Source organism: Nyctereutes procyonoides, unplaced genomic scaffold, assembly GCF_905146905.1.
Source record: "Nyctereutes procyonoides isolate TBG_1078 unplaced genomic scaffold, NYPRO_anot_genome, whole genome shotgun sequence".
In the NCBI taxonomy this organism is placed as follows: domain Eukaryota; kingdom Metazoa; phylum Chordata; class Mammalia; order Carnivora; family Canidae; genus Nyctereutes; species Nyctereutes procyonoides.
Genome location: NW_026575125.1, coordinates 8,685,290 through 8,699,586, shown reverse-complemented (window position 1 = coordinate 8,699,586; position 14,297 = coordinate 8,685,290). Strand labels below are relative to the sequence as shown.

At 42.9% G+C, this 14,297-nt stretch overlaps 1 protein-coding gene across 1 annotated transcript in view; it reads right to left on the bottom strand.

Annotated features, from left to right (window-relative positions):
- The window catches only part of FRMPD4 (FERM and PDZ domain containing 4), a 560,598-nt gene extending 546,860 nt beyond the window's left edge, over positions 1–13,738 (bottom strand). Inside the window, exon 1 of the mRNA XM_055337432.1 lies at positions 13,695–13,738. Within this exon, the coding sequence (XP_055193407.1) occupies positions 13,695–13,735 (41 nt within the window). The 5' untranslated portion in view covers positions 13,736–13,738. The remainder of the gene's footprint in view (positions 1–13,694) is intronic.
- Positions 13,739–14,297: the final 559 nt, after the last annotated feature.

Genomic DNA, 14,297 nt, shown 5'->3' with positions numbered 1-14,297 from the left:
TCTAAGCAAACTTTCTTCTCTCCCTATCTCCCCCATTCTTTTTTTTTTTTTTAAGTAAGCTCTACATTCAATGTGGGGCTTAAACTCACAACCCTGAGTTCCAGAGTCCATGCTCTATCAACTATGTCAGCCAGATGCCCCTTAACCTCCCCCCATTCTTTTTTTTATTCTTTTTTTAAAAGATTTTATTTATTTATTCATGAGAGACACAGAGAGAAAGAGAGGCAGAGACACAGGCAGAGGGAGAAGCAGGCTCCATGCAGGGAGCCCAACGTGGGAATCAATTCTGGGACTCCAGGATCAAGCCCTGGGCCGAAGGCAGGCACTAAACCACTGAGCCACCCAGGAATCCCCTCCCCCCCATTCTAATAGCATTTTTATTATTTTCTTATGTATCCTTTCAGTATTTTTTAAGTAAATGCAAGCATGTTTACTGTTGTGTAGTTTATTTTTACTTAATAAATATATTCTGGAGATCATTTTAAATCACTACATAGAACATTCTTTTTTTCTTTATTTTTTACAACTGCATAGTGTTTCATGCTATTTTAATCAAAGTTCTCATGGATGCATTTCTTAGAATTTGCTTATTCTATGGTAAAATGATAGAATTTTAGAAGTAGAATAAAATTTATTTTATTTTATTTTTTTAAGATTATTTATTTATTTATTCATAGAGACACAGAGAGAGAGAGAGGCAGAGACACAGGCAGAGGGAGAAGCAGGCACCACGCAGAGAGACTGACGTGGGACTCTATCCAGGGTCTCCAGGATCACACCCTAGGCTGCAGGCAGCGCTAAACCGCTGCGCCACCAGGGCTGCCCTAGAATCAAATTTAGAGACAATATTACACGATTCCCCACTGCACAATTTGAGGAAACAAAGGCTGACTTGCTCAAAATCAACCTGAAAGTTCCAATCACCATTACTCAAGCTTTCCCCACCACCAACTGCTTCATGTCTTGTCATGAGGTTCAGGTCCCGGACAAATTCTGCTCGTCAATTTTAATACCTATGAGGAACTAGAATGCCCACAATTTTAGCATAAAATTTGAATATCACTTAATGGCATCTCAAACTACCTTCTGACTTTTATGAGTTTTGAAATATTCAGTATGCTATTATTAATGTCATAAAAAATGTCCATAATCCAAAGACTTAGCTGTAAAGATATTTATTGCATCACAGTGTTCATCCAGGTCAAAACACTAGAAATGATCTAAATGTTAATTAAATAAGAAGTCATTCACTAAACTGTAGCATATGTAGCTATGTATTTTATATTCATAAGAATTTTTTAAAGGTTTTATTTATTTATTTATTTGAGAGAGCAAGCACAAGGAGGTGGGGAGCAGAGGGAAAGGGAGGAGCAGGCTCCCCGATGAGCAGGAAGCTCAATGCAGGGATTCCCAGGGCCCTGAGATCAGGACTTGAGCCAAAAGCAGATGCTTAGCTGCCTAAGCCACCCAGGGCTCCCATTTATAAAGAATTTTTAATGATACAAAAACAATATTTTGTAAAAATGTGAAGTATAGATTTATGTATATATGATACTATGTAAAATGAAAGGAAAGATTAAAGAAAATAGATAACAGTGATTATATCTGGCTGATGAAATTTCAAATATTTCTATATATTTTCCTTTATATTTTCTATATTCTCAAAACTTTCTACAATACAGTTATCTCACTTCTACAATCAGAAAAACATTTGAAAACTTACTGATACTGTTTGGACTTTGGATTTATGTAAGTATCTTATTAGCCCCGCCCACCAAACACCCAGTGCAAAGAGTTGTTTTTATTAAAGCCCACGGATAGGACCCAGGGGCAGAAATTGCTGAGGAGCAATTGATTATATACTATGGAGTTGGGGTAAGTAAAGACAAGGGAAGTTTCCAAAAGGATTTTCATATGCTAAAGAAGACTTACAGGATCTGGGAGGCCTAGCTATTGTCAAGTAGTGGCTTTTTTGAAATTCAAATTTACTTGTTAATGGTTCATATAGTCCTCGGGTTCAAAAATCAAAATAAAATATGAAGTGTGAATGGGGACGTGGGGACCAGTCTCTCTCACACATAACTCCCTGTGCCCCTAATTTAGAGTTAAATCCTGCTTTTAATTTCTTATGTATCCTTCCAGTCATTTTTATACAAACACAAGAAAAAATATATACCTAATCCTCTAGTTTTTAAACAGTTTTGCATCTTACTATTCTCACTTAAACAATAAATGTACCCAGGGGCACCTGGCTGGCTCAGTTGGTGGAGCTTGGGACTCCTGATCTCAGGTTGGTGAGTTTGAGCCCCACATTGGATGTAGAACTTACTTTAAAATAGATAAAAGATGTACACGGTTCCTGGGTGCTCAGCAGCTGAGCATCTGCCTTTGCTCAGGTCGTGATCCCGGGGTCCTAGGATCAAATCCCGCATCAGGCTCCTTGGGGGGAGCCTGCTTCTCCGTCTCCCTCTGCCTATGTCTCTGCCTCTCTCAGTATCTCGAATAAATAAGTAAAATCTTAAAAAGAGAGGAGAGAGATGTGTACATTAATATATATCCAGAGATCTTCCTATATCACTTTATAGAACATCTCCTTGTACTTTTCCCTGACCTCTGCACTGTATCTCGCATTCATTTTTTTAAAAATATTATTTATTTATTTATTCATGAGAGACACAGAGAGAGGCAGAGACACAGGCTCCCCGGGGAAGCCCAATGTAGGATTCGAACCCAGGACCCTGTGATCACAACCTGAGCCAAAGGCAGAAGCTCATCTACTGAGCCACCTGGGTGTCCGTGTCCCCTCATGTTCATTTTTAAGCAATGTTCTCATAGACTGATTTCTTAAATTTCCTCATTCATGGTGATATTTTAAAAGGGCAATATAAAAGCTAACTCTAGGTCAAATATATGCACTTTATTTAAATAAAATTTTTTAAAGATTTGTAAGTAATCTCTACATCCAACATGGGGCTTGAACTCACAACACCAAGATCAAGAGTCACAGGCTCCACCCACTGAGCCAGGGAAGCACCCCCCCCCAAATATGTGCCTTTCATTTAGTATAGTGAGTATTCCACTTCCCAGTTATTTCATTTACTCAATGTACTGTATGTAAAATACCCTGATCATAGATTCTTTAATATGACATTTAAAGACACAAAAGTCTCATTATCAAATCTTTAAGTATGTTACACATATTATGCACAATTCTCTTGTGGCGGTAGAGAAACAATGTGTATAACTGGTGAACACTAGGACTTCAAGGAAGGGAAAGAAAACAAGTGTCAGAACAAGGGTTTCTGGCTGGACTTCTAGCCGCAGGCAGTGATTCGCTGCCTAGTGTCCAGCGGGTGCAAGTACTAGAGGCAGATCCTCAAAATCAGGAGCTGTCAGATCTGCTGAATGAAGTGCCAAAGCAGCCATAGCTGTGATAATCAACACCTGACACCATGTGCAATGCAGCATGGTTTCACTCTGATTCATTCATAACTCACCAAATACTTAGTATCTACCCTGAAACAAGGAGGTGTCATATGAAGAGGGTTTGCCCTCAAACAATGCAAAATTGGACTGAATTATAATACAATGTGTCGGGGATCCCTGGGTGGCTGGCTCAGCGGTTTAGCACCTGCCTTTGGCCTGGGGCGTCATCCTGGAGTCCCGGGATCGAGTCCCACATCGGGCTCCCTGCGTGGAGCCTGCTTCTCCCTCTGCCTGTGTCTCTACCTCTGTGTGTGTGTGTGTGTGTGTGTGTGTGTATCTCATGAATAAATAAATAAAATCTTAAAAAAAATAATACAATGTGTCCTAGTCAACTACTGCCACCATGATGCTGTTGTATAACAAACTTCCCAAAACTCAGTGTCAGCCAACAACTAGCATGTTTTCATGCTCACAGGTTTGCAGGATGGTGCTGTGCCATGTGAATCTAGCTTCTGGGACCAACATACTAGTGCAGGCACTTCTTCCTATAGCAATGCTGGAAGGAAAAAGAAATGCACACAGCCCCTTAAGGCTTTCTACAAAAATGGATACCCTGTGACCCTGGCCCACCTCCTGTTGGCCAAAGTAAGTCAGAAGCCCAAGAGCAATGAGGCAGGGAAGGTAACTCCACCTGTAGCAGGAGGAACTGTTATGTCACATAGAAGAGGCCTGGATTTAGGAAGGGTTTAAGAATTGGGAACAAAGAACAATCTACCACATAGTGAATACATGTTACGATGAAGTCGGGACCTGCATTAGATACTGGGTGCACAGCTGGATTAAATTTCCCAGCAATCCTTGCAGTTAGGTGTAACCAGGGTCCTGGTAAATGGAGGGTGGGCAGAATCATATCCTCAATTCCAGGCATGACCTTCCAAAACCTCCTAGCCAATCTTCAACCATTTCTCTCCCCTCATCTGTCAGATGAATGTTGATGGGCTTCAGTTTGAATCTCAAGCTGAAGGTAAGACAGCCTCCATCTTGCAGGTTCTCTGAGTGTCTCACAGAATCCCTCCCCTCCATCAGCAACATGTGTTTGGGTCTCCAGGTCAGCAGAGATAAGCTGCTAACAACTGAGGGGTTGATCCCTTAAAATAGTTGGACTATCTAAACTAACAAAACATGCTAGTCAGCCATTTAGCCCAGGATTGGAAAGTTGGAAAAGGCTACATAGAACCATCTTAGATTGGAAACTAAAACATAACAAAAACGCAAACAAAAACCTCTCTACAACATAAAAGACAAATAGTACTTTTTCAGGTGAAAAGGAGGCAAGGTCAAGAGTGTTCTAGACATAATGAAAACTATATGCAAAGGCTCGGGGGTATGACATCATTTAAGACTTCTAAAAAGTTCAACATAAAAAACAAATAAGTAAATAAATAGAGTTCAACACAGAGGTAGAAGTGTGTGTGTGTGTGTGTGTGTGTGCGCGCTTGCTGGTATATAAAAATGTGTGCACATGTGTGTTTGGGGGTTGAGTAGGAAGTTAAGGCTGGGAAAGACAAATCACAAACATCCAGAAATAAGATGGCAAAAAAAAAAAAAAAAAGAGGGCCAACCCCAATAGGGTAAAGATAAAGAATGAGGATTTTGCCCCAAGTACATTAAGGAACACAGAGATAGAGGATTTGTTTAGAACTTTAGAAAACTTCAAGGAACACCTGGATGGTTCAGCCAGTTAAACATCTGCCTTCAGCTCAGGTCATGATCCCGGGGTCCTGGGTTTGAGCCCCATATCATGCTCCCTGCTCGGCGAGGAGCCTGCTTCTCCCTCTCCCTCTTCCTGCATCTCCTCCTGCTTGTACTCTCTGTCAAATAAGTGAATAAATAATCTTTTAACAAAAAAGCATCTGACTTCAGCTCAGGTCATGATCTTGCGGTCCTGGGATGGAGCCCCACGTTGGGCTTCCCACTCAGCAAGGAATCTGTTCATCCCTCTCCTTCTGTCTCTCCCCCTGCTAGTGCTTTCTCTCCCTCTCTCAAGTAAAGAAATAAAATCTTTATTATTTTTTTAAATGTTCCATTTACCTATTCATGAGAGACACAGAGAGAGGTAAAGATATAGGCAAAGGGAGAAGCAGGCTCCAGGTGGGGAGCCCAATGCAGGACTCAATCCCAGGACCCCAGGATCACGCCCTGAACGAAAGGCAGATACTCTACCGCTGAGCCACCCAGGCGTCCCAGAAATAGAATCTTTAAAAGAGAAGAAAACTTGTAAATTCACTCTCAAGTGGTACAATGAGTGCTAAGAGGTAAAGACCCCCAGAGAGATGGCCAGGCTGGCTGGTTGTGGGGTAACCCCTCAACCATACTCACCCTTCCCCATCCCAGAAAAATAGGCAGACACCCAGGGCACAGCTCTAGCCCCAAAAGGGAATGTGAGCACTGAGCTCAAGGAAGAACAGTAAAATACTCCTGTTAAGGGCAGAGAGTAAATACTATGGGCCTTGCAAGCCATGTGGTCTCTGTCACAACCATTCAACGCTGCCAAAAGCCACCAGAGACAATATATAAACAAATGAGCATGACTGTGTTCCAATAAAACTTTATTTACAAAAACTGGTAGTAAAGCTCTTATAAAATAAGTACATAAAAATAAAAGCAGGGGAAACAAATTGGGTGGCCTAGGCCACAGAGGGGAACATTGCCCTGAGCCACAATTCAGTTGGACACCCGAGGGGCTTGTAACTACGACTATAGATTCATAAGAGCCAAGCACCCTGGGCTCCAGTTCGAAGAGCCATTGTAAAATTGCCCTGGTTAGATGTATGATCCAACACAGAACCAGCACACAACAGGCCCAAAGTGGGCAGAGGGCATTTCGACCTCCACTGGTCCACACATTCCTGCCTACACGTGCTAGGCCTATTGCTTTCTCTAAAGCTCATCTTTGTCAGAAAATTATCATGTCCTTATTTTCAATTAAGCAAACCTTACACAATTTATGGAACATACGAAAACGACCACCATAAAAAATCAAACCCCTATAATAAATGTAATTATAGGGAAATCACTTTTCCTTTGCAAACTTGAGAAACATTATTTTCATAGAAACGATAGTATGTTCTATCATTCAAAGAGGACTTCCTAAAATAAAACCTCCTGACATCCATAAAAACCCATTTAGCACAATCCTAAGTTTGCCTTTTGAGGTGATAGCGGTAACACACAGATTTCTTAGAAGTCTACGTCGGTGACTTTTTAACCATCAATCACAGAAAAAAAAATGCTTCAAAGGTCAAAACAGAAAAAAAAGTTTATTCCCCAAGTCCAAAAGCAGGGCATTTATTTATATGTGCGTACTCCTTTACATTTCTGAGTTACTGATCATGAAAATTGTCCAGCTAAACAAATTAGGAGAATTTATTTGCAAGAAGTATGAGAATGGGTTGTGTATAACTTTGCTCACTAATTATTTAGTACAGAGTATTTATTGTATGCCAAATCCTGTAAACCATACTTGAAAATATATTTCTAAAAGAAGAATTCAGGCAGGAAGCCCTTCTCATCTCTTTGCCAGGAAAAAAATGGGAATGTTAACTTTGTTATCTAAAACTAAGGCTTAGATTTCTCCTAGATAGTTTGCGCAGCTTTAGTACATAATGACCTAAATTGCTCAGAAGCAAGGCAGCGTACTTTTGAGATGTTTTCGCTGTGCCGAACTAAAGGTAGCCTATGTTTTTTTGTTACAACGCCCTCAATCAAATCATAAGAAAGTTGGGTTAAACTCAACTCCAAATTGATACAGTCTACTTCCAGCCTTCTGCCTAAAACGAAACCCACGTATCTAGTTTTCCTTCCATTTGGAAAAAGATTAATGAAGGTCATCAGCCATTAGGACCAGATGGCTCAAGTGTACTGTAAGGAAATACCAGGCATTCTCCCATGGACTTGCTTATCAGCTCATGGGCACATGTCATTGAGGCTGTGCAAATATTATTGCCCATTCTTTTTCTATCCATGTTAAACTATAAGTTTAAAGGCCTAAGGAAGGGAAGCATCACTCTCACAAGAAACTTGAACACAATTCTTTGCATTTCACTTTATCCTTTCATTTATCATTTCAGCCCTAGCCACTCCCCAACACAAAGAAAGCAGGCCAACCCAGTGATCAAAGAATAAGTATGCAAAATTGTCCCTGGTGCAACAACCAAAGAAGGATGCAAAATTGTCCCTGGTGCAACGAATACCAGTAGGGCAAATATGTTCACTTCTAATGGTTAATGTCCAACAGTTAAACAAGTAATTTGAGATCAGAAGTTTAAATAAAGATAAGGTCCACATTAATTGTGAATGTACATTAGTGAATTCATGTGCTCAATATGCTAAATTTTGTATTACCAAAGTTTCTCTCCTTAACCAAACTCTAGCCAGGCTCCTTTGAGCCCTTTCTCCACAAGGCCTCAACCTTGGTCTATCAAGATCTGAACACTTACTCAGTTTCTAACAGCTCAAGGCCACACATTGTTAGGATGACTCCAACTGCCCACCCCCATACAGTACCTGCTTGAGAAAATTTCGAGGCTGTCGAAAGAATACACTGTTTGTTCCAGCCAACACCTGAAGTAGGGCCCCTGTCTCCCAGCTTCAGTGGGAGGGAAGGAGCCTACCTTGGATAAATGCTAGTTAGCAAACCCATATGAGTTTCACATGGACCAATCTCCTTCTCGGTTTTGGTACTCTTGCACTTCCCTGCCTCTACTGAGCTCCGGCGCACCCCTTCCCCATCCCCTCATTGTCCCTTTAAAATGTCAGCTCACCTGAGACACCTGGGTGGCTCAGAGGTTGAGCATCTGCCTTTGGCTCAGGGCCTGATCCTGGAATCTGGGATGAGTTCCACATCGGGCTCCTCCTGGGGAGCCTGCTTCTCCCTCTGCCTATGTCTCTGCCTCTCTCTGTGTGTCTCTCATGAATAAATAAACAAAATCTTTAAAAAATAAAATAAAATGTCCGGTCACCTCTCTACAAATTGAAGTTGTGTTGAGTTTACATTGGACTCTTTTCCCTATTACAGTGCTGTATTACTGACTAAAATCTGTCCTTGCTTTAAGTAGCGTCTGGCTCCGCCGTTCTGTGAAGGTACGTAATCGGTTATCCTTGTGCCCACACACATGTTCTGATAATGTAAAGAAGGACAAATAGGAAAAGGTACTGTTTAACCCAGGGGTTGGTAAACTTTCTATGAATGACCAGATAGTAAATCTTTTAGGTTTTGTGGGTCATAAGGTCTTGTTAGTATCTGTTAAACTTCACTGCTGTAGAGCAAATACAGCCTCAGACAATATACAAATGCATGAGCCTAACTGTGTTTTAATAAAACTTTATTTATGAATACTGACACTTTAATTCCATCCTATTCTTTTGATCTTTTTAACTACTAATTTTCATTTTTAAAAAATTTTTTAAGATTTTATTTATTTATTTATGAGAGACACAGAGAGAAAGGCAGAGACACATGCAGAGGGAGAAGCAGGCTCCCTGCAGGGAGCCCAGTGTGGGGCTTGATCCCAGGACTCCAGGATCAAGCCCTGAGCCCAAGGCAGATGCTCAACCACTGAGCCACCCAAGCATCCCATTTTTTAAAATTTTTTTAAAGATTTTATTTATTTGCTTGAGAGAGAGAGAGAGAACTAGCAGGGGGAGCTGGAGAGGGAGAGGCAGGCTCCATCCTAGTACCCTGAGATTGTGACCTGAGCCAAGGCAGATTCTTCACCTGACTGAGCCACCCAGGCATCCCTAAAACAATTTTTAATTTTGAAAACCATTCTTAGCTCACATTCTATACCAAAACAGTCCGCAAGCCAGATTTGGCCTACAGGCCATAGTTTGCCAACCCCTGGCTTAACCTATTTATATATTTTTCTTTCCTTGCTATCATTAGCTCCCAAAGTTCAAGATCATTTAATGGTAAGGTTAGTAGATTTGGGGGTTATATTCTCAAAAACTCAAAAATGCTCTCAGTTTTTCTTATTGAACCAACTATGAAATCAGTGATTTTAAGTCAATTCTTAAAGATAAATTCCTAGCTCATCAATAATGTATATTCTCTCACAGCTAAACTTCCATAGCAAACTCCAAATGGAATAATAATAAAGTTGAACCATGCATCTGTGTGAGTGTGTACATGCGTGTGCATGTGTGTGCATGTGCGTATAGAAAGAGAAAATGAATAGCTGTAAGGTCCATAAGCAGAAAGTGAGAATTTTCACGTCATGCATTTAAAGTACAAGTAAACTTCACAGTAAGTGACTATCTCTATCAAATTCTGATAGCAAGCTGGTGAAATTCACTTGCCCCAAGGAGAGAGAGAAAGAGGGAGAGAGGAGAGAGGAAGAGAGAGAGAGAAAGATGCTTGAAATGGTATAAAGCCTGAACTAGACATCTTCCCCCAAGAACTGCTAGCAACTAGACTTTTACAGCTGCAAACTAGCAACCTCTGGGAAACTAGAGTTAAATATTCCTAAAACAGGAATCTAGTTCTGTTATGAAACTGTTCATCATTTCACCTCCTGACAGTCACAAAAATCAGCAGAACTCAGAAAGGACTCAGATGATGAGCAAGTAGCATTTTTAATAAAATTCAAATCCAGAGTCTTTGGGGGTTTTTGGTTGCTAGCCTCTAGGGCTCACTATTATCAGCAATATTAATGCAATTATTTGGGTAAAAAGAGAGGAGATGCGAAAAATATGACCTTTTGCATTGCTTCCTTAACTTCCCTTTCCTCCGGAGAAATATTTAATTCTGAATATGGTAAAGGTAAAAAATAGAAGTTTAGTAGTCTCTAAGTAGGTTTTACAGAGGAATCTGAGGAAACTCTCTATATATAGTTTTATTCTTCTTCAAATGGACGATCCTTGCCACAAAATAGCCTGTGCAACCGCATGCTAATGTGAAATAAAGCAGCCTCTAAATTTACCTACCTCTATAAGGAATAATCTTCCTATTAACAATTGGGACCCAATCATTATCTCAAAGTGAGCCATTTTGTGTCTAGAAGAGCCATGAAGTCAAGCTATTTAATCCCTGAAAGCATCCCTCAGTTTAATAACACCCCTATGAGTTTTGGGTTTCAAATCACTTCCCTCAGGCGAAGGGGGCATAATCATATGTTTTTCTACTGAACTGCATTCTCCTATAAACATTTCGAAGAGTGCATCTGCTTTACAAATGAAATAGTCGATACAAAGTGCAGTAACAATAAAAATATATGCCTATTTTTATACTATTACTGGTTTATAAGGTAATCATCTGTAATGCTCTCATCTACAAGGATGAAAAATGATATATAACTGTTACCAAGGAAACAGTGAAGTAAAATTGCATGTAAACTATCAAACAGTTTAATAACCAGAAAATTAGAAGAACAAGAAAAAACATCTCCGGATAGCACCACGATACATTGTGCCACCCACGATGCATGCAATCAAGGGGTCACAACTCATTCAAAAAGAGGAAGAGGCTCACGACTTGCCAGCTATTCCAGCGCTTGGTGGCATTATTTAAAAATGATGACCATAAAGTGGTACTGAATTCCTGAGGGGCGATTTGAATTGTGAGGTTTTTTTTTTCACATGATTAAAAGGGCATAGATTCTGGGAACAAGTGGTTAAACGTGGGTACTTTGAGAAGTCAAACTACTGTGTTAATTCCAGTGTGGACTCATAGTCTCTCAATAATTCTCTGTAATTACCTCTGTCTTTACTCGCAGACAGGACATTTGGCAAATAGCAGGTATGCTTCCTACAGCAACCGCTTCCCGAATTAACATGTAGAAACTCAAGTTCTTGGGAACCAAAGACAAGGCGAAGGCCCGGGGTAACTGTGTGTGTTCGTTCACCTCTAAACCACGAGAATTTTAAGCACTCAAGTAACCACGCTGATCAAAGCTAAATCCTTTAGGAAGATTATCCATTCTGAAATCAGGAAAATCCTGCAGTGTAAGCACTTTTATACTTCGCCTTTGAGAAAAGAACCTGATTTCTGTAACAGTGTTTAAAACACATGCACAAGACTTTATTCCTACAAGGCCAGGGAGCAGCAGCTGTAAACATGTGCTTCGGCGTACTGATGACCCTCTACACGTACTGCTATCTCAGCTTGGGGACCAGTGCCGAGCTCACACTGAGCAACAAGAAGAATGCCTATGGATGAAAGATTTCTTAATGGGCACATAAGCTCAGAACATGTGCAGCTTCTCTCTTTAGAATAAACACTCTATTTGGATCACGTTAAGGACAGAAAGTGAAATTCACACTCATTTACTAAATTTTAACCTCTCTTTAAAATAAGATCCTAATCCCCCACAGCCTGGCTTGGGTTTTGCAAAAACTCAGATTTGTGAATATCACGAAAGCATCCCAGATTTTAGCAAAATGAATATAAACCATCTTTTCACTGATATACAGCACTGTCCTCTCCCAAACTCCAAAGTTTAAGGACTAAATCTAGGCTCTGGATGTTTTTTAACATCTATCACTTCTAGCAGTTGAGGCCACCAAAATCTATCTTGGTTACTTTAAACTATACTGTTGAACTTCTTTTCCTTTGGCAGTCTCTGTCCATCACGCAGATGGCACCAGGGCAATCACTAAACTGTTGCTCACGGCTGTTTACCATCCATGGTTTGTGACTCGACAGCTGTTTATAAACCAGCCATAGGCAGAAGCATGCAGGAAGTTAACAGAACAGAGGTGTGATGCCTGGCCCTCTGTGATATTGGCGTGAAATCAAACAATTTGCCACACTACAATCACCCACCCTTTGACATGTCAGTCTTCTGATGTGCAGGGAAACACCTCTTCGTGGGCTGCTCCAAGACAGACATATTTACCCATCAGCTGTATACCTCATGTCTATCCAGACTAAGTTACCCTGGGCCCTCTCCCTGGAAAATCTGCTGTGACATTAAGAGTGACTCATGTGAGCAGAGAGGGAAGGTGGAGATGGGCACTAAGAACACATAAAGACCTGTGGATGTTGGTGAAAGGCATCTGAAAGGCAACTTGCAAACCGAATGTTTCAGAAATGGCCCAAATGTAATTTGGCCAAGCAAAGTCAACACACATTTTTATCCGGGCTATCTGAGGCTGCTCATCCTTGCCTGGTGCAATCAACACATCCCACCCTGACACTAAGGAATAAAGGAAAACCTAGAACCATTTTCTTGTAATTCCAAGGAAGCCTAAACTGCATCCTGGAAAACTCTTACTGTCTACCTCCTAAGGCCGTGGTTGGTAACTGCTGCAAAGAGCCAAGCTCAAGGGGCAGAAGGCTCATCATTCCAAAGACGTGGGTGAAGAAGGTGGAGTGTGGTCTTCTAAGCCTTCTCATACCAGGCGCTTCCCAGTTAATGCCACACTGCCAGAGGACAGACCTACTTCCTGGGTTTGATGAAGACTTTGGAAGCATAAGCAGGGCAGAAAACCTAGGGCAAATGCTCTGACCAGGTAACACCTAGGCGCCCCAAAAGTGGAAATCTTCTTCCTCTATCAGCACTGCCAGAGAAATCTGCCCGAATCCATGATTTTTCTTCTGTTTCAACAACATGGCCCCTTGGAAGCAAATTTCTCAATTTTTCAGGGCTTGGGACTACATAGTTACCCAAGGAAAGGCTAAAAGGTCTCTTTCTTTGGTCTCCGTGTCTTCAGCATCTAGGTCACTGCTGGAAACACGGGACAATTACCCAGGTCAACCTACAAGCTGAGTTTTCAGGGGGTGGAGGTCTAATTTAGGGGTGTGGACCAGGGGGCCACTTTTGGTCACTGCTGCTTAGGAAGCAGGAACCCAAACTCCAAGCACTTCTGGCTTTGCCTCACAGTAGCAATTACAACCATCTTCGCTTGGCCCTGAATTATACATGTGACCCCCAAGCACCACTGGGGTTTTTCCTAAGGGAAAACAAACTGTCATGAATATTAGTGTGTGCCTGAGGGTGTGCGTCTGTGTGTGTGTGTGTGTGTGTGTGTGTGTGTGTGTGTGTGCGCGCGCGCGCGCGCGCCTGTGGTCTACAGCCGCCGATACACAAGCCCCACCAGCCAGTGGGAGAGAAGTTGAACGCAGCAGCCCCTGGCCACCTCCTTTCAGTCCTTCCTTAAGCCCCGCTGCTCTCTCCAGCTTTTGCCTCTCCCCAAGCCTCCCGAAAAATAAAGCACCAAGTTGCCGGCTGCGGCGGCCCTGGGTGCAAATGAACCGGCGCAGCCCCTACCTCGAGAGCTTTGCAATCTTCACAAAGCTGAAGACATCCATGCAGGCAGCAGGGCACCCCGAGCACGGAGGCTGCGGCGCCCCTTCTCACGCCAGCAACGGCAGCCCCATGGCCGGCCGGGACCTCAGCGCGCCCCGGGGCTCGAGTGGCGGCGACAGCGGGTGGCGGCGGCGGACCTGGAGAGCCCGCACCTGGAGGCGGTGGCTGCTACCCCCCTCCGGCCGTGAGCTGCGTGTGCATCCCGGAGCAGGACCATTGACGGGCGCCCGTGTTGGAAAACTCAACGGAGAGGGGGCCGTGGAGGGTGCAAGGGGCGGGGGTGGGGAGCGTGGCCCGGGTGTGCGCCCCGGCCTGGGGGACTCCCGGGCGCCCTGGGGAGGCAAGGCCCGGGCGAGGGGCGCCGCTCCCGCTCCCCAGCGCGCCGGCCCGGCTGCCCCGCGTGCGGAGGAGCGCAGACTGAGCCGGGAGGTGGCGGGCGAGCCTGGCACACGCGCACGCACCCCTCGCGGCACTGCAGCTGCCTCCCTGCCTCCTTCCCCAAGCTGAGTCCCTTCTCCTCTCCCTACCCCCACCCGCGGGGGGGGGGGCTCTCCTGTCACCAGC